This window comes from Coenobita brevimanus, chromosome 108 (assembly GCF_032717465.1).
Source record: "Coenobita brevimanus isolate Jiangsu-jjx chromosome 108, ASM3271746v2, whole genome shotgun sequence".
NCBI lineage: Eukaryota > Metazoa > Arthropoda > Malacostraca > Decapoda > Coenobitidae > Coenobita > Coenobita brevimanus.
The window spans coordinates 7780686-7802057 of record NC_137061.1 but is presented as its reverse complement, the minus strand read 5'-3'; the positions used below and the strand labels follow the sequence as shown (position 1 = coordinate 7802057).

The following is a 21372-nucleotide window of genomic DNA, read 5'->3' as shown; positions in this document are numbered from 1 at the left end:
GGCCCTAGTACCCTTGGACAGCTTCTGCAGACACCCATCTTTTAGGGGTTAAAGAGGTGCTAATATGAAGCCTCCTGTGCCACTTAAAATATGACAGAAGATGGACATGTATGCAGGTGTGTGAAGTGGTTAGATAAAGTTTCATACCTAATTTAAGCACACTACATTATTAATTTGAAAGTAGTGAAAATATAATAAAAATTTATATATAATTCTGATTATTATCCTCTGGTCACTATGGTACCCCCAGGTTCACTTCCCAGCCATCCCAACTATTGTACATTAATTATAAACTGACAAAGATCCATCACCCTTTTCAGAGCAGTTGATGACAAATGTAGTCAGGCTGGATAGTTTGGAAGTACAGTCTGACTGGAGGGTTTACACGCCATTTGGCTAGTAAAGCATGACTCATTCCTGTCTCCTAACTAAGGCCTAGTGTGTTTCATGTAACCATGATGTAGTAATCAACTGCGCAAGTAGTTCAGTTCCGTCATGCAAAAACAAATCTCAGGCTCCTTAATGGCCGTGAGTTACCAGTAATACGTTCATGTGCACCACATACCATTTCTTTCATTTTTTTTTTTTTTTTTTGGTGGTGGTGGTGGGGGGGGGGACTTACAAATGTGAAGAGAATTGTTTGGCACACTTGGCATTGTGTTTTGTAGCTTCCTGAACCCATCCTGTGATTCACTATGATTCACGGAAAAATTCACAAAATTACTACGCAAGCACCGATAACACGTAAAACAGCGAGATGAACTGACTGCCTGAGTGCTTGGAATGGTAGAGTAGGTTTGTGCAAACATATTACTGATTTGTTTCCCCATAATTATCTGCAGTTTTTTATAGATCACGCTAATTCGATGCCCACAGCACTCGTACTGAAGGGCTTTGTTCAACACTTGAGGCCATTAAAGGGTTAACAGCAACCATACAGACTCATTCCTACCTCATAACCATGGTTCATCAAATTTCATGCTGCCACCACTTAGTATTCACGCTGTGGCTGTGGTGTAGTTCTGTCAGGTGGAAACAAACTTACTAGAGTAACCAAGGAACTTATTCCTACCTCATAAATAAAGCTTATCAAATTTCATGCAACCAAAACTTCAGTATTTAAGCTCTGGAAAGGGTCCAGTTTACAAAATGAAAACAAACCAACTACAGCACACCTCATTTCATAATGTGGGGATATTTGAAAAAAAATCTATTGCATAATGATTTATCATCAGAGACTGATCAGCATGGACAGCCACCATTAGGTGACCAAGGCCAACACACGCAAGCATGCTGGGGCCTTTCTAAAAATATACGATACACCCAGTCAATTATAACATGGGTTCAACAGGGATACATTGTTGGCCATGGGTCACCCACCCAATAAAGTCTAAAAAGTTTCCAGCTCACCTAAGGTAGATGTTATTCACTTTATTGCACTGCTTGGTGCTTACCACCAAAATAAGTCTTATAGCAAGTTTCCAACACATGGAAACTAGTAATTACTTCACTACACTTGCTGCCTGAACTCCAATACCACACTTGTTCCAACAATGACACTAACACACCTAATAATCGTGAGTGCAATGGCAATAATGGAACAAACAAATGACTAGACTTGCATGAAGACTATTAAGTGGAAATAATGATTGTTTATCCACCACCGAGGCTTCAGGCAGGATCTTAATCATCGTATATGCGAAAATTCTATCACACATCACATACAGTACTGTACTGAAAAAAGATCCCAACTTCATCACTGCATAAGCGATATATCGTGCAACAGTTCATCGTATAAGGGTCTATTATACTGTACAATCACTTCTGTGAGGTTCCCCAACTGCACAATGTCTGATGATAGTTGTACAGTACTATGAATCATGGTTAACATGGAGGGCACTTAAATGTCTATTTATCCATATATCTGATTATCACCAGATGCCTTAATCCTTAAGGGGTGGTCACAAATAAATAACCTCCATGTCACCCCATCCTCTGACACCAGGCTGCTCTCCCTCCAACTCACATCACCCTCTTTCCTATATCTCTACACACCATCCCTCCATCTCCCCCTTCTCCCCCACTCCCCCACTCCCTTTCCATCTCACTCACATACATCCTCTCACTCTCCATCAACTCCACATGGTCAAACTATCTCAAAGTATTTCTCATAATGCTTTCTACCACCTATAATGTGCAGCCAGATTTAGTGTCACATAAAATTTTTACTTCCACCAACAAAGTTGAGGGAGGCCATGTATTCACCTATATCTGTCTGTCTGTCCATTCAGATGATATCTCCAAAAGTTCTCAATGAATTGCAATGAAATTTAGTGGAAGGGTTGGCCATGGGCTTTGAAAAAATTGATTAAAATTAGGAGTGGATCCAGATCAGGATCCTACGTATAATATCACCAAATGTTCTCAATGAATTTCAATAAAATTTTGTGGAAGAGTGAGCCATCCATCAAGGAACTACTGATTATGTTTTGGGGCGGATTCGGCTCTTATGTATTCCACACAATATCTTCACGAATCCAGATCAAGATTCTTTTTAATGGCATTGGTGGAGGTATGCACTCTGGTTGCTTTGTAGTTAAAAAATGGGTTTATTCTATGTCTAAGTCTAATTTTCAAAAGGCTGAGCAGAGTACAGCATTAACATGGGTGCAATGTTTCACTGTTACAAAGCCACAACTGATGATGACCTTATGGGTAAGTTACAAGGGATACCATTTTCACCCATACACAAGGTGATAGGTGATGACAACCATCACCCATTCACTTGATGTAGTGCTGCCTACTTCTTCCTTCCCTTTTATCATTCTCTTTCTGACTCTGCCCTCTTCTCTTCCTATTTCGCCCATCCTTCATGTCACTTTTTACTCTTCTTTCCAATCTAGGTGGCTCTACACTGGACTGGTTAGTTTTGTTTCAGTTATAAAGACCCCAACATGCTTGCATGCATCAGCCTGGTTACCTAATGGCAGCTCTTCATGCTGCTTCTGCTTGATCTCTGGCAGCCTCCCTATTTAGTACCTTTTCCCTGATGTCACAATCTATGACCTTGTCCCAGGTCATTTTTTGTCTGCCTCTCACAACCCTATACTCAATGTTCACACCCAGTTGTCTTCTTTCATCCTCTCAACATGCCCAAACCATTTCAATTTACCCTTCTTCATCACAACACTAATAGATGACAATCCTAATACTTTCCTATAACCTGGGAAACCACTTAAATGCTGGGTGGTAACCAGACAGCCAAATAACAGGGTGATATGGAATCTACTATCATTCCCAAGCTAACTGGGTGGATACACAAATGCAGCATCCATCTAGGAACTAAACCTCCACACCCATCCCTGCCTCTCACTGTGGTGAAGCATTGTCTACAGTCAGGGAACATTTGTTCACTGTACAGGATGACACTCCAGGGGCAGTTGCTTGCCTGCAACTGATGGGTCTTCTCAGCCAGAAAGATCAGGGTTGCTCAACAACATACATAAAATCATCAGTTACTGTTACTCCATAACAGTTGAGAATTTGATCCATGTACTGTACTCTATATATAACATTTTTAACATTAGCTTAACAATAATCTCCTGAAGCTTCTCCAAAACCTCACAGGACACTGTTTGTTTGTTTGAGCAATTTATTTTTATTTACACAACCAGCAGAATATTTTAACTTCATCCATTTGTCAGATATATTTTCCGGATACAGTTCATTCACTTTACCTTGGTGAGGTTTTCGTCCTTTTGCAGCTTATTTCTCATACTTGAGTGGCAGAATAATAATAATATAGGTCTAAATTTTTACCACAGAACTTGTTTGTGACTAGCAAGCAGTACTCTAGTGTTCTTTTATTGCTACTGCCAAGCAATGATGATGGAGAGATGGAAATCTTACACTAGTTGAAGAGTATAGTGCCATTTGATTTTACTGATTCAGTTTAGGGGAGAAGACTTCGAGCCCAAAGGCTTGGAAACAGTTTTTAAAAACCTTGCTGAGCATGAAGACATCTTTTTATTTTATTGTGGCTTTCCCAAAAGAATTTTACAAAACTTAAGATATCTTCTGCTTATAGTGGGATCTCTAGTCTTTCACAGTATTGCACTCAGCTTTGCCAGCTCCTGCGTGTGTGTGCTTGTATGCGCGTATGTGTGTGAGTAACCATTAGAAACTATGCTACACTAGTTTCAGGTGTATTTTGGGAAAATTTTACAAAACTTGTTTTAAATAATCTTAAAATACACTTTAGACAAATATATTCTTATGTCTGGTGATGTTCTGGGCACTACAATAAGGCCACAGCACACAGTAGTTAAACTACAGCCATGGTAGCCCTTTTTCATGAGTACACCATTTTGCATATCTGTTTCTTGTGGGCATTTATGTAATATATGACACATGAAGGATGAGGGTTTACTGCAGAGGTTATAATCTTCTACTATACTTGTGGAATTTAAGCTTCACACAATAATTACAGTCCAACATTTCAAACTTCATGAGTTCATGTCATGGACAGGTCTCCAATCCTAATCTGAGTGTAGAAAATAACATTTACAAATGCAGGACAACAGCAGCACATATTTGATTTAATTCTAAAGTATTAAAAAAAAAAAAAACTTACCTCCTTAAATGTGTCCATTAGAAAAAATATATATGTTCATTCCTGGTACACACAATCACAGATGAAGTAGTTATGGTAAAAGGCATTACTGTGCAAAGTTATACATCAAACTGCCAGAACCAGAAAAACAAAGCTGGTTTCAGTATGTCACATAGTATTTACATAGTTAGCTACATACAGTGCAGGTATTTAGGTACAAATTAAGCTACATATTTAACAACATTCTTAGCTACATATTAAGCTACATATTTAACAACATCCTATACTTAGCTACATATTCAAGTACTATCACTGTAGAGAAGGGGTTATGAAAGAGGTGCTAGAGTGTATCCTAAGGTGATAAGAATACAGCCATATGAGTGTGATGAGGTCATACGCTAAAATCATAAATTGTGAAGTGGAATGCAAGCTCACATGTCTTGATGATAGTTTTTGAACCCCATGGTGAATATGGAAGCTGTCTGGATCTTCCTATATAGCTGATAACTGCACTCTCATGTGGAATGCAGGCTAACCATACCTAATTACCACCACTGTGTTCCATAAATAGTGATAAATAAAACAGGAGTTTGCATTTCTACCTACGTATGTATTATCATCCAATCCTTTTGGCACCATCAGGTGTATAGGACCCTCAGGCTAGGCTTAGTCCCAACATTTATGGTGAGGGTGACTGACCTCCCTCAATGGGATCAGTGTGGCATCATAAGCGCACTAAATCCCAACCAACCCTTGGATGTAAACCATTACAGGCATCATCCAGCTGAAGCACCTTAACTCACTGGACCACCAGGCACAATTTGGTTATATGGTTACCGCTCAATGTAGTACATGGTTTCCTTGGTTGCAGAAAACCATTCTGCTTGTCAATCACAGTACAGTAGTCACCTTAAGACAGCACTATTCTGTACTGAGTGAGTGGATGGTGTTGGCTTGCATACCACTTTGCAACTTTAGGGTTCAAGCATAAGACTCTTAGCTACAATACAACCCACAGAAGTACTACCTTAACTTGGCCAAGATTTTCATTACTCTGCAGCTCATTTCACATTATTCAATGGCAGAAAAAAAAGACAGTGCTATGACTCTACACCAATTCCATAGCACTGTTTCATGACTAGCATCATATTCTACTGTTGATCTATTAATAAAGTTGAGCATTTCAAGATAAAAAGATGGCAATTGTAGGCCACGTTAAAGCAATCAGTTTGTAAGTACTGTACAATAAAACCTATATAAGTCCTGCCTTAACTAGTCACAGTCAGCAGCATCCACCCCGCTGCCCCGCTGCCTGTGGAGTTTGGTTCAGCTGGACTTTATTCTGTGAGGGACTACGACTCCTTGGACTGTTACCCTGAAAAACACGTAAATAAATAACTGCATTTTAGCAGGCAAGCAGTTGCTCATAAACACATGTATGTGAATTGTGTGTAGTCAGTCAAGAAATTAATCATCATCATTATCTAATCCTGTGCTGCCCCATGAGGAGCATAGAAGCTCGAGGTTGGGCAAGTTGGTCTTGACATTTAAGATGAGTGACCAGCCTCACTCATCCCTGAGTGGCATTACTTGAGCAATAAACCCCAATCACCCCTTGGATATAAACCGATACAAGGTCAATCCAGCTGGAGCACCTTAAATACCCAATAAACCACCAGATGCCATAGCTTGGTTATATGGTTACCAACCAGTGTAATAAATGGTTTCCTGGTGTACAGGAAACCATCTGGCTTGTCACTCACTGCAGAGTGACCCACAGACAGAAGGAAGAGGAAAGAAAAAAGGAAAGGACATAAGATGGGGTTTAGCCATTAAAGGAATCTTGTCATTTACCAATTATCGATTAATCGGTAGTCAATAACTGAACGATTATGAGAAATTTTAAACGTGATTAATCTTCATGAAATTACTGGTTGCGAAAAGTTAAAGAAATCACTCTGTTATTTTTGACACTGTTTACTGCCCAACTGCCATCTCCTGTATGGAAAGCAAGTAGTTTTAGTCATTTGCCACTCATCTATAGTCTAGTTTTGCTTTGCTGCAACATCTCGTTCTATGCATCCTGGTTGTAATCTGTTAGGCTTTGCCATTTTTCTTGTTCTTGTGGTGATCCTAGATGCTACTAGAAATGGTAGTGTACAAACTAACATACATCTGTATAGGAACTTACTTAAATGCCTTGGAGAGGGTATCAGAGTTTTGGTAACATAACCATACTCACACACTTACATTAATACTTTATGCAGGTTAGTATAAAAGACAAAAATAAGCTTCTTCAACTAATCGACCCTGATTAATCAATCAAAAAGGTCAATTACCAATTAACTGGCTAAGTGGCTGATCAGGCCGATTACCAATTTCCTGCCAATTAATTGGACCAACCCTAACATAAGAGGAAGGAAGGAAAGAAGGAAGGAAGAGATGAAAGAGCAGCCATCCAAGAGCAGCACTACATTGAGTGAGTGGATAGTGAGCACCCCCACCTACCACAAGAAATTACCAAATAAGCCAACTTCATTACTGTAAATTCCATACAAGGCATTCAGCATTAGATGGTGGTTTCATGCCAACATATGAAATAGGAGAAAAACACAATGGAATGACTGTGGAGTGTACTTTCCAAGAGTATGTGGTTTTCAAATGATATCCACCCACCAGTTCTGTCGTCACTAATAACATCAGTATGGTGGTGGAAAGACTACCAGACTTTGAATGTGTTTTTTCTCCCATTTGAACTTCATGTAAAAACCACCTTCTGATAATGAACACTTCATCTGTAACTGCCTAATATTTGTTGTGTAGTGTACTTACATCTGGTGAGTAGACTCTGAGATTGGAGTTGGCATCACTATTGGCTCTCTTGACCATCTCTGCTGCGACAATGTTGAACACTTCTTTTACACCTGATGAACACAAAATAAGTACACCACAAGTTTATGTAATTGCTTATTTGCAGTGAGGATTTAAGAATAATGTGATTCATTAAAGATGTAGCATAAGGAACACACTGGACTGCAGAGTTGATGAGATCATTCTTTGACAATATAGTCATATGGAGAGAATAGGTATAAACAGAGTGGAGAAAAAGGTATATGTAAGTGAGTTTGCTGGTGGAAGGAGGCATGGCAGGTCATGAAGAAGGTAGATAAATATGGTAAGCGAATGTGTGAGAAAGAGAGGTATGGAAGTTGATGAAGTTAGGGGACTGAAAAGGGACAGACTGGCTACATGAATTCTGTACAAAGGAGTGCATGACAAAGGTTTGGCCCTCCCCTTTTAACCTGGTAGTTGTCGGACTGACTTTATCTGATAAGGTTATAATTATTAAGTGCATAAGTTGCATCGGTGAGGTGGAGTCAGGATCACAGGGGCTTGAATGCTGGGTGAGTGTGTGGCCCAAATCACAAAGTACAGTGATTACTGAGTTCTCTCTCTATCATACTTTTTTTCCTTTCTTTGCTTTCTAAACCCTAGGGTGAGGGCACCCATAATCCACTCACTTGATATAGCACTGCTTACTTCTTTCTTTAGCTTTATCATTCTTTTTCCTCTCCTGCCCTTCTCTCTCCCTGTTTTCTCCCACCCTTCCTGTCATCCCTTATTATTTTTCTTTCCACATCAGGTGACTCTACACGAAGTCTAATGGTTTCCTGTAACCCAGGATAACATTTACAACCCTGGGTGGTAACCATATAACCAAATACAGTAATGAAATGAGATGGATGGGATGGTCATGCCAGGGCAACTGCTTGCCTGCGGTAAAAGAGTCTGTTCGGTCAGACAAACCAGGATTACTCAACAACAACCTCAGTCCATCTTTAGGCGGGGAAAGAGGTCAGAGTAATGATGATTTGTTTATTATACACACTGCCTTCCAATGCAAGAACAGAGCAAGAGAAACACTAGAGACCACAAGTGACTCCATAGAAATGGCAGATGGGAGAGGATGACAGACTAAAATGAGACAGAATCAAAGATAAAGAAGAGACAAGTCCACAATTCATACGAGGCTCAAAGCTTTGCAAAGAAGCACACTCAACTACCATAAATACTCAGGCACGCTATTTCACAACCACATTCTACCAGTCAATAAGTGAATCAATATTATTTAAGATATCATGTGGACTGACAAACACGGGTGATTATATAACCTCCTTTAACTACACTGGAGGAGGAAACTACATAACTATGGTGAGTTTTTTCTAGCCTTACAAAAATCTGTAATCCCTTTCAGCTCAGCTGCTGGCCAAGTGTAGTTAGATGAAAAGGTTGATCTGACTTGTAACTATGGAGAATCACTCCTACCTCATATTTTAAATAAAGTTCACTAATTTTCAGGCAACCTCAGCTTATTATTCAAGTTGTGATAGTAGTCCAGTTTCATCAGGTGAAAACTATCTATCCATCTACCTACCAGACACCTTAATCCTGTAAAGGATGGCCATAAATAACCTGACTCCATGTCATCCTGAGCTCTGCCATCTGGCTGCCTTCTCACCAACTCATATCCCCCACTTCCACATGCCTCTCACCCTCAATCTCTCTAACTCATCCTCACTCCCCCCTCCCCCTCCCTGCTCCATCTCTCACACATATGCTCTCCTAGTCATCATTTCACTCTTCATTCTCTTCATATGGCCAAACATAGAAAACCAACCAACCACACTTAACTAACCTGTGTTTTCCAGTGCCGATGTTTCCACAAATGGTGCTCCTATAGAGGATGCATATTCCTTTGCTGTGGCTGCATTCACTGCCCTGTCCTCTGTCAGGTCTTTCTTATTCCCCACCACAACCAACATCAGATCCTCACCAACACGGCACTGCAACTCTGAAAAGCGGGGTTATCATCAGATATAGTAGCAGTAATACAGTACCTGCTGCAACCCAAGGCTCATATGAAATGTGAACCTAGTGGATTGCAGGCTAAAGCTGTCCCTATTTCTGTGTCCACTAACCTCCTTTCAAGAGATCAGAAGAGAGGTCTGTGACGTTTGCATAACCAGGCTAAGGGACTGCTCAGTCATTTCAGTGTCACCACATAAGCCTGATAGGTTCGGGTGGTAGGTGGGCAGGGGCTCCACTATCCAGTCTCAATGTAGTCACTACTAAATGACAGTCTAATAGCTTCCAGTAATCCAGGAAAGCATTCATCTGTAACAGGTTGGGTGGCAGCCATACAACCAACATATAGATATCTAATGGTCTACTGAGTTAAGGCACTCCAGCTGGATATGGCCTAAAAGGGTCTACCTCTTAGGGGTAGTTGGGGTTCAATACTGTACTTACATACTGGTAAAGCTGCTCAAGAATGAACAACTGGGACCATATTCACATTCAGTAAGGAGGCTCCCTAGCAACTCTTCCTCAGCTGTTTATTTTTGGATCTGGGTGGGTAATATAATTCTGTACTTTAATTTTGCAGACTTGCCATATCAGCACGATTTAAGCAGCACAAGAGATTATAATAAAAGAAAACAAGCAAAATAAGTCATTTAGGAAGAGGTGTTAGGGAGCTTCCTTAAGCAACTGGAATAAGGGTACTGGTCACTCTCACTGTCCATACCCAGACTGAGTAGCCGAGCCCTGAGCCCCTACACCCACAATGGATGGTGATGCTGTTATGATGAAGAATGACATCAACAGAAGCACTGCTGACCAGGGCAATTTTGTAAATGTCTGCAAGCATCATGTTTCAAATGTAAAGTATACTGTACTGAGAATAAAGTGACAACCACTGAGAAAGAAGAAGACGCTCAGTGTGATGTGATGGTGAATGGAGAGAGAGAGAGAGAGAGAGAGAGAGAGAGAGATGAACTGGAAAGGATGTCCATGTACAGTACCTCAGTGCAGTAAATGAAACGAGGTAAATGTGGTATGGAAGTGGAAAGACAGTGTGGCACAAGGAAGGAGGGGGGGCTGGTGCTATGAAGTCCCTAATTCTGAACAGATGGCTGAGTGAGAAAGATAACAGGTAAGTGGCTATAAATACAAATAGGCACTGATGACTAATTTTCAGCTGAATAAAATCATAGTGAGAGTATGAGCATCCTCAGGCTCCTGTGATTCACTTTCAGCTCAATGAAATCATCTGGTATTAGTTGGAGTTGATTACAGGTACTAGAACTGTCCTGACCATGAGAGAGTTAACAGTGACAGTAATAAGGCAATTTTACTCTAACATGGCCCCCCAATTTTTTACCTTTGGCACCTTGAAATTGAGGAGATGGAAGGAGCACTTTGAGGATTTGTTTAATGTAGAGAGTGAGAGCAGTGTGAGTATAAGTGGTTGGGGAATGGCTGGGAGAAGAAGAGATGAGAGGAGGGAGGGAGAGATCAGTAGGGCGGAAGTAGTGGAAGCGATGAAGAAGATTAAGCTGGGAAAGGCCCCAGGAATTGATGAAGTGTGTGGTGAAATGCTTAGGTATGGGGGTGAGATTGTTGTGGAGTGGATATGGAAGTTGTGTAGATTGGCTTGGGAAGAGGGAAGGGTTCCAGAGGATTGGAAATCAGGTATAACTGTTCCTCTGTACAAAGGAAAAGGGGAGAGAGAAGTATGTGGTAACCATAGGGGTATTTGCCTTCTTAGTGTGACTGGTAAAATATATGGTAGAATACTCATTGACAGGGTTAGGCATATGACAGAGGAGCTAGTTGGAGAAGAACAAGGGGGATTTAGGAAGGGAAAAGGGTGTGTAGATCAGATATTTGTTCTAAGATGTTTAGTGGAGAAGTATCAAGAGAAGAGAAGGAAAGTGTATGCTGCCTTCATGGACTTGGAGAAAGCTTATGACAGAATAGATAGGCAAGGTATGTGGAAGGTATTAAGAATACGAATATGGAGTGGAGGGGAAATTGTTGAGTGCTGTGAAGAGTATGTACGAGGGAGCTAGGGCTACGGTGCGAGTGGATGGTGAGCTGAGTGAGTTCTTTGATCTCAATGTGGGACTGAAACAGGGGTGTGTGATGTCTCCATGGCTGTTTAATATATATATGGATGGGGTTGTAAAGGAGGTGCAAGGTAGGGCAGTGGATGTGGGGCTGGCCCTAATGAATGAGGGTGAGATTTGGAAGCTTCCGGTGTTGCTGTTTGCTGACGATACAGTATTGTTGAGTGAAGATGAATGGGAGTTGCAAGGTTTGGTGAATGAATTTGGGACAGTGTGTAGAAGGAGGAAGCTGAAAGTTAATGTAAACAAAAGTAAAGTTATGGTGTTCGAGAGGAATGAAGTCACAGAGTGTGCAGTGAGGTTGGATGGTGAGGATATGGAGAATGTGAGTGCATTCAAGTACTTGGGTAGTGTGATGTGTAAGGATGGAACTTTGGGGGATGAAGTACGTGAAAGGGTACAGCAGGGAAGGATGGTTGTTGGTACACTGAAAGCAGTGATGAGAAATAGGGAGGTGAGTATGGAAGTTAAGAAGTCACTGCATGATGGTATTGTGATCCCTACCCTGACGTATGGAAGCGAGGCGTGGACCTTGCAAGAGGGGAACAAGTCAAGAGTGAGAGCAGTGGAAATGATTTACTTGAGAGGAGCACGTGGAGTGACGTGGAGGGACAGGTTGACGAATGAAGAAGTGAAGGAACGTTGTGGGGTAGATGTGGATGTGGTTCAGAAGATTAGGAGAAATACATTGAGGTGATTTGGACATGTGGAGAGAATGGAGAATGAAAGACTGACTAAGAGGGTGTATGTAGGTGAGGTGGAGGGAGGGAGAGGGAGGGGTAGACCGAGGATGAGGTGGAGGGATGGAGTTGAGAGGGATGGAGTTGAGAGGTATATGAGGGAAGGGGGGGGGTGAGTTGGGGGGAGGGTAATCAAATGGTGGATGACAGAGTGACTTGGAGGCGTTTTGTCTGCGGCCACCCTTTGCGGGATTAGGACGTCGGGCTATAGATAGATAGATAGGCACCTTGTTTCATGTGTCATGTCTCCATGGTTGTTCAATCTGTACATGGATGGGGTAATAAAAGAGGTACAAGGTAGGGTAGTGGATGTTGGAGTGGCCCTGGTGAGAGAGGATAGTGTTTGGAAACTCCCTGTACTGTTGTTTGCAGATGATACTGTGTTGTTGAGTGAAGACGACGGGGAGCTGCAAGGCTTGATGGATGAGTTTGGGAGAGTGTGCAAGAAACGGAATCTAAAGGTGAATGTAGGGAAGAGTAAAGTGATGGTCTTTGAGAGAGGTGAAGTCAGTGAATCTACAGCGAGGTTGGATGGTGAGGAATTGGAAAATGTGAGTACGTTTAAGTACTTGGGTAGTGTGATGAGTAAGGATGGAGGTTTGGAGGGTGAAGTGCTTGAAAGGGTACAGCAGGGAAGAAAGGTTGCTGGTTCTTTGAAAGCAGTGATAAGAAACAGGGAAGTGAGCATGGAAGTGAAAAGTTACTACATGACAGTATTGTGATACCAACTCTAACGTATGGAAGTGAAGCTTGGACATTGTTGGAAGGACACAAGTCAAGAGTGAAAGCAGTGGAAATGAGTTATTTAAGAGGAGCCTGTGGAGTCACATGGAGAGACAGGCTGATGAATGAGGATATAAAGGAGCGTTGTGGTGTGGATGTGGATGTGATAGGAAGCGTTATGAGGAACACACTGAGGTGGTTTGGCCATGTGGAGAGGATGGAGGGTGAAAGACTGACGAAGAGAGTGTATGTGAGTGAGGTGGAAGGGGGAAGAGGGAGGGGGAGGCCGAGGATGAGATGGAGAGATGGAGTGGAGAGGTATATGAGAGAGGGGGGTGTGAGTTGGGAGCAGGGCAGTGAAATGGCGGGGGACAGGGTGACTTGGAGGCGATTTGTTTGTGGCCACCCCAAACGGGATTGAGGCGTCTGGCAATAGATAGATAGATAGACCTTGTTTCACAAAGCTCAGTAGCTGAAAAAGACACTGCTAGAGCACTACAACCTTTCCATACCACTTCTTTGTTACTTGTATCATATTCCAGTGTTACTCTGTTGTTGCAGCTCATTAGTCAAGGTAGAGATAACAGTTTAAGTCCAGATCAGATTAAAACGAGTGTAACTACTAGTCAAGATAGAGATGACAATTTTAGTCCAGATATGATCAAAATGAGCATAACAGTCCGATATTTCAGTTATTAAAAGCATCTAGTGTTAGTTGGGAAAGAACGGTTACATTACTAAAGCTGTACTGACTACAAAAGGGTTAACATTTTTATAAGAGTGTAATGTATGGCAAGTCAAGTCCTTACCATGTACCCAAGCTTTGACATCAGTGAAGGTGGAGTAGTTTGTGAGGTCAAAGACAAGGAGAGCCGCATTGGCATTACGGTAATACATGGGAGCCATTGAACGGAACCTTTCTTGTCCAGCCGTGTCCCAGATCTGCAAGTAAAAGAAGACTGCTTGTAAATTATGCAGTTTCTAAGCTTAGTCTGTTGTGACCTCACTGACCTCACCCATAAGAAGAGGAGGAAAACTGGATTGTATCATAAGTACTGTAGTTTTCCATTCAATAACTAACACATGAATGGACAGATTTCATACATATTTTTCCCCACTAGGCTGATTCTTTGTAAGGCAGTTTACCTCCAATGAGTCACTGTTTTAAAACCAATGTAAGCTGTACATCATGTGAGACTTGCAGCTTGGTCCACGCAGACCTTCACTGTGGCTCATTTTAGGTCTGCCGCTCAGCAACAATTAAATGGTGTGTGTACGGTGTTGCATCCCAACAATAAACAAAATTCTGGTGCTAGAGAAGGATGCCTTCACATGGTGGTAATGGCAATTGGGCATCTCCCCTGCCTGATTATAATGGTACTAATGTCAGTCAATTCCCTCCCTAACCCTGAAAGGGTGATGGTTGTTGACTGTTGTTGAGCAACCCCACTCTGCCTGGCTGACCAGACCCATAAACTGCAGGCAAGCAAATGCTCTTGCAGAGCTGTCCTGCATGGTGAAATGATGTTTACTTGTGGCAGAGAGCCTCGCCACAGTCACCCACGGCACCACATCACCACAGAAAACCATTAGGCTTCCCACAGTGCAGAGTCACCTGAGGCAGAAAAAAGGGTAATAAAAGTGACAGGAAAGATGGAAAAAAAAAAGAAAAGAGTGGCAAAGGTGAAAGAAGTCGGCAGCTGTACATCACGTGGGTGGATAGTGCTTCTTTTTTGTGTAAACTGCAAGAAATGGGCAACTTCAGCCTGTAGTCCACTGGGTTCACATCCAGATGAGCTTGGGGGCCACAAGAACAGAGACAAGAAGAAAAATCAGGTATCATCTTTATAATGCAGGCGGGTCTGTCAACAGCACTTTACAGTACTAGAAACTCATCCGGAGGTAACTTACATGATGCAGGAATGGTTCGCTCTGCTTATATGGGCATGGGTGTGGCAGTGGGAGTAGGAGATGAATAAATGATGCGGGATAGACACCGATAATGCTGAAGGGGCTGTGAAGAAGGGTGTTGCATAAGGACAACTCTGCATTCTTTCAATTATATTTATCTATCTATTGCCAGATGCCTCAATCCCATTTGGGGTGGCCACAAACAAATCGCCTCCAAGTCGCCCTGTCCCCCACCATTTCACTGCCCTGCTCCCAACTCACACACCCCTCTCTCACATACCTCTCCACCTCATCCCTCCATCTCATCCTCGGCCTCCCCTTCCCTTTTCCCCCCTCCACCTCGCTCACATACACTCTCTTCGTCAGTCTTTCACCCTCCATCCTCTCCACATGGCCAAACCACCTCAGTGTGTTCCTCATAACGCTTCCTATCACATCCACATCCATACCACAACGCTCCTTTATATCCTCATTCGTCAGCCTGTCTCTCCACGTGACTCCACAGGCTCCTCTTAAATAACTCATTTCCACTGCTCTCACTCTTGACTTGTGTCCTTCCAACAACGTCCAAGCTTCACTTCCATACATTAGAATTGGTATCACAATAGTCATGTAGTAACTTTTTCACTTCCATGCTCACTTCCCTGTTTCTTATAATTGCTCTCAAAGAACCAGCAACCTTTCTTCCCTGCTGTACCCTTTCATGCACTTCACCCTCCAAACCCCATCCTCACTCATCACATTACCCAAGTACTTAAACATACTCACATTTTCCAATTCCTCACCATCCAACCTCGCTGTACATTCACTGACTTCATCTCTCTCAAAGACCATCACTTTACTCTTCCCTACATTCACCTTTAGATTCCATTTCGTACACACTCTCCCAAACTCATCCACCAAGCCTTGCAGCTCCCCTTCGTCTTCACTCAACAACACAGTATCATCTGCAAACAACAGTACTGGGAGTTTCCAAACACTATCCTCTCTCACCAGGGCCACTCCAACATCCACTACCCTACCTTGTACCTCTTTTATTACCCCATCCATGTATAGATTGAACAACCATGGAGACATGACACATCCCTGTTTCAACCCAACTTTCAAAGAGAAAAATTCACTTAGTTCACCATCCACACACATTGCAGCCTTCGCACCATCGTACATACTCTTCACAGCATTCAACAACTTCCCATCTACTCCATATATTCTTAACACTTTCCACAATCCTTGTCTATCCACCCTGTCATATGCTTTCTCCAAAACCATGAAAGCCGCATACAACTTCTTTCCCTTCTCTAGAAACTTTTCCACTAAAGATCTAAGAATGAATATCTGATCTACACAACCTCTTCCCTTCCTAAAGCCTCCCTGTTCTTCTCCAACTAATTTCTCTGTTCTTTCTCTAACTCTGTCCATAAGTATCCTACCATACACTTTTCCTATTATACTAAGAAGACAAAGGCCCCTATGATTACCACACACTTCTTTTTCCCCTTTTCCTTTGTACAAGGGAATAATTATACCTGACTTCCAATCCTCCGGGACTATACCTTCCTCCCAGGCCAATCTGCACATCTTCCACATCCATTCTACTACTATCTCTCCCCCATGCTTCAGCATTTCACCACACACTCCATCAATTCCTGGGGCTTTCCCCGATTAAACTTTCTTCATTGCTTCCACAACTTCTATCCTACTGATTTCTTCCTGTCTTCTCACCTCCCTCCTTCTCCCAGCCATTCCCCAGCCACTTATACTCGCATTACTTCCATCCTCTATGTTCAACAATTCCTTAAAGTGTTCTCTCCATCTGCTCACTTTTTCTCCCTTCTCCACTAGTAATCTACCATTTTTATCTTTCACTCCCCTGCTAACTTCACTTCCACCCTGTCTTACTCTTTTCACCTCTTTCCAGAACATTTTCTTACAGTCCCTCCACTTTACACTCAAATTCCTTCCAAATTCCTCATCCACTCTCTTCTTACTCTCTCTTACTAATCTTTTCACCTCTCTCTTTCTTTCTACATATAACTCTCTCTTCTGCCTTTCAACTTCTTCCACACCCCTATTTCTCATCCATTCATTGTATGCTTTCTTCTTTTGTGCCACAGCCTGTTTCACCTCTTCAGTCCACCACGCTGTTCCTTGCACCCCCCCTCCATCTTCTCTTCCTTCCACACACCACATCACATGCCGCAAATATTTCTTCTGTAAATATCCTACACACACCTTCCACGTCTCCCATCTGCTCCAATTCATATTTGCCCAATCGTTCCTCCACTTCTCTCTCATACTCTGCCTTTTCCTCATCCTCTTGTAACCTTGTAACCTTTCAATTATGACAAGAAATTTACAGTTTATGATCTCTAGTTATCTATTCTATCTATTGCCCAATGCCTCTAGTTATGATGGGGTTAATTAAGGCTATATCTATATATATAAAAGGTTAATGAGAGCTACATCTAACCCCTCCTGTTCAAAACCTGTCTCGGAAAGTGAATAAAGCCGTCTGGATTGAAATGCACGCACGGCAGGGTGATCCTGACACCACCACCCCAGGAGGAGAGAGTGAGGAGGTGATACCCACCCCATTAGGAGACAATGAAGGGGCTAATATACCTGACCCGACATCCCAGCATGAACAACATATGTCCCTAGTGACTTGGCACCACTCTTCCGTGCAGCCAGACCACCCAGCAGTGCACAGGGAAAGTACACTACTCTCCAACAGAGGGAACGCTCACCAAAATTGGGTTGGGACTTGCAAAGACAAGCTCCCAAGCACATCCTTGAACACTGAGTCCTTTGGATCGGTCTCCTATTTGACTGAGGACTCAGGAGGAGCCTCTAGGGTTGCTATCCCTCTACCTCGACGGACAGAGGACATGCTCCACCGGAGCTGCGGCAAAAGCCGAGAGAGTACAGCCGACCTCTTCCTCCTGACATCTCAGGGGCAGGAGACTCTAGCCCTATGGCAGGAGCGCAGACTCCGCCGGAACCATGACGACCACAGGGACAGCCCTACGGATGCCTGCTCCCCATCACCAGTACCGGCGGTGTCCAGGAGAGGCTCCCCTGACCTCTCCCGTGTCCCTGACCCTCATAGGAGAGCAGGCAGTGCCCAATGGGGCTGTCTGACAGAGGGGGCCACCTCTGGCTCGACCTGCCACCCCTGTGGTAGAGTGAGGCACCACTTCCCTCGCCTCTCTCCCTGAGAGGCAGAAGTCTCTCCCCCTGCAGGCTCCCCACCCAAGTCCGGACCCGGCAAGGTGTCCCCAAGGCCCAGGGTCCAGTCCCTCCAGCCCTGTTCTCCCCCGGTGCTGACGGGCTCCACCAGGACCAGAGGCCGCAGCCCACCCCTGACGGCCTCCCTCTGCCGCCGAGGCCGCAGGCCCTGGAGTCAGCGGGCCACCCCAGGTGTCCGCTGCGGCAGCAGGGCTTCTCCCGGAATAGGTGGTAGCAGTCCCTCCCTGTCGGCCGCCCCTGACAGGCATGAAGCCAACCCCAACCAGACGCCGCCCTCCCCCCGCGGTCCCTCCCCCTGACCCCGATGACGACAAAGGGCTGACGACGTGCTGCTCGTCTACTGGCCCTCTTCGGCCCCGGCCCAGAGAGCCCTGCCTATAGGGCCGACGCAGCTAGAGAGCTGCCCCACACACCATCCCGCTCCTCTCGGACTAGTGGCCCCCGGACAGCCCGCCTCCCACGCCTGGACGCCACCTGGAGCTCCCGATGTAGGACCCTTCACCTGTGGGCTGTGTTCTCCCCTCCGACTGAACTGTGAATAACAGATCTTGTGACTTTCCACTTCCCCAGTGTGGTGATCCCGACCCCTAGTGAACCAACCCGTGTGTCTCCCCAGTGCCTCTCCCCTACCCTGTGTGTCCCTCTACCCTCCCCTTGGTGTCCCCTCCTCCTGGTGAACCGAGTACCTGTGACTTTCAAGTGGAGTATCTCACCCCATCCATGGGCTGGTTTCCCCCAGACAGTGTAAATCCCCCCTGTGTCACTACCAGATAACAACAACACCCCAGTGCATCCTTGTTTAGTGTTCTCTCTCCCTGGCCCCTGGCCCCACGGAAAACTGTCCCTCCCTATCCTCACTAATACTTCCCCCCTCCTCACCCCCTCAGGTGTGACATCCTGCAGACTCTCGTCCTGTGTGACGCGGCATAGTCTAAGTCTAGATAGGGTTTCCGTCTGTCACGTGGATATATTATATTACCTTAACCCCTACACCGCGGGCATGTTTACCGATGTTTTGCGTGTCCCGCGGGGTTATTCGGGCTCCGACAGACTCTCAAAAAATATTTGCCAAAAATCAGTTATTAGTCCTAGAATATTAAAATTACATATGCTTATGGCACATACCTTCAGCTTTCTCCTGGAATGTTTGTTGAGCCTTCGTCTGTTACCGTAGGACTTGTGGAGACCTCTGATGTTGGGTAACGAAGTCTCCACTTTACACTTCCCGACAACCCGTAATATGATTACCACAGCCAGATATTAACACTATAAACACTACTCTATGATTTTCAAGTAGTTTGGGATCCATACTCCCCCCCAAAAAAAACTGTGAAAGCAATGAAAATTACGAGCGCGTCTGACCGTCGCACTGGCACTAGTTCGCTCTTGGTACTCTGTCATTTATTATTCATAAAACCCCTCACACTTTATATTTCTATTACTATATAACACTTACATATATCTACAGTCTTTATCCATAAGTTTCCTTCAGTAGTATTAGTTTATTGTCACTGTAGGGATTCAATTTCTTTCAGTAAAATACGTAGCATTCACTTTCTCGTCCTGTATACTAGCATTGAGAGTGAACGTCACTTTCATCTTCACACTCATAACTCAGAGCATTCAGACATGCTAGAGTGAAACTTTCACTTTCATTACTCCTAGGGTATATACTCGTATTCTTATAATACTACTCATTTACATTTCTATTTACGTTCTCTATTTTATTTACGTTATTTACATTTCTATTTTATTTACACTGTGTTGTGCACTGTCACTTGAAGTAACTTATAAAACTATTTTCCATTGTTCACGTATATTTACATTCATTACTTTCACTTGCTGTTTACACATTATTTACACATTATTTACAATTCCACTTGCACTGTTTTACTCAATAGAAAGATCGTAGTCACTCTTTTATCAATTGTCAGCCCTTTACCTCTTTCCACACGAGGTTTAGTAGGGGGTAAAGGTCACAGGGCCCTTTGCATGGGGGTGAAAAAGTCCCTGAAGTCAGCAAGAAGAAACATACATACCCCCACTTCGGAAGATAACGGAGGGCCGGGGTAGAGGCCTACTTAGGGGATATTCAGTGCTACCAATGTTAGCTCTTGAAACTGCTATGTCTAGCACTGAAATGATTGGCAGGAAATCTAGACAATACATTAAAAATTAGGTAGTTCCAGGTGAATGTAAATATCATTTAGGCTTCTCCCTTCCCTCCTTACGTGTATATTTATTACGAAAATAGATTAGAGGCCTACTTAGGAGATATATAATCAGAGCTACCAATGTTAAATCTTGAAACAGCTTTGTGTAGCACTGAAATGATTGGCAGGAAATCTAGACAATACATTATAAATTAGGTAGTTCCAGGTGAATGTAAATATCACTTAGGCTTATCCCTTCCCTCCTTACATGTATATTTATTACGAAAATAGATTATACGGCATATTTCAAGGGGAAAAAAACAGCGAAAATTAGCGAACGAGTGCACGTGAGGTGTCGTCAGGTGATAATTAGCCAATTCCAGGTGTATGGCACTCTCACTTACCTTATTTCTTTCTTGTATATATTATTTGGTATAAGAATAGGACATAGGGCTTATTTCAATGGATGAAATCAGTGAAAAATTCCAGGGAAGATTTACTTAGTGTAGCAAGGCCGGGCAGGCGAGAGGATAGGGTAATGGAGGGGGGGTAGGGAGGGGAGTCAAGAACGGGGAGAAATGGTTAAATTGTCAACAATGGATGGGAGTACAGATGAGATTAGGAGTGCTGACTAGTGTTGGACATTGGCAGTACTGATAGATGATACAAGCCCCCACTTGGAAGCCCGGGTGAATTCAAAATAACACAGAATCACAAAAGCGACGCCCCGCGGTATGATCCCTTGCTCCCAAGCGTCACGAAAGTGACGCCCCGCGGTTAAGGGGTTAAGGACCTGACTATACGAGCTGTCTATGTGGATATACTGGATAGTGTTGTCTGTGAATATGCCGATGGTGATATGCTTGATATATTTGTGAGAAATTACCTGTGACACTGTGTGTATGCCAGTTATACTTCAGGAAAGTGTAAACCCATATACGAGACATGTGTGCTGAACTAGGTGGACAGTGATCGTCATAAACATCGGTCCAAGTTGTTGTGTAATCTCAGCT

General features: G+C 43.4%; 1 protein-coding gene across 1 annotated transcript in view; it reads right to left on the bottom strand.

Annotated features, from left to right (window-relative positions):
- Nucleotides 1-5894: 5894 nt before the first annotated feature.
- The window catches only part of LOC145416950 (uncharacterized), a 28404-nt gene continuing 12926 nt past the window's right edge, over nt 5895-21372 (bottom strand). The window contains exons 3-6 of the mRNA XM_080285801.1: nt 13856-13988; nt 9309-9464; nt 7445-7536; nt 5895-5987 (exon numbers count right to left, since the gene is read on the bottom strand). Of these exons, the coding sequence (XP_080141927.1) occupies nt 5895-5987; nt 7445-7536; nt 9309-9464; nt 13856-13988 (474 nt within the window). The remainder of the gene's footprint in view (nt 5988-7444; nt 7537-9308; nt 9465-13855; nt 13989-21372) is intronic.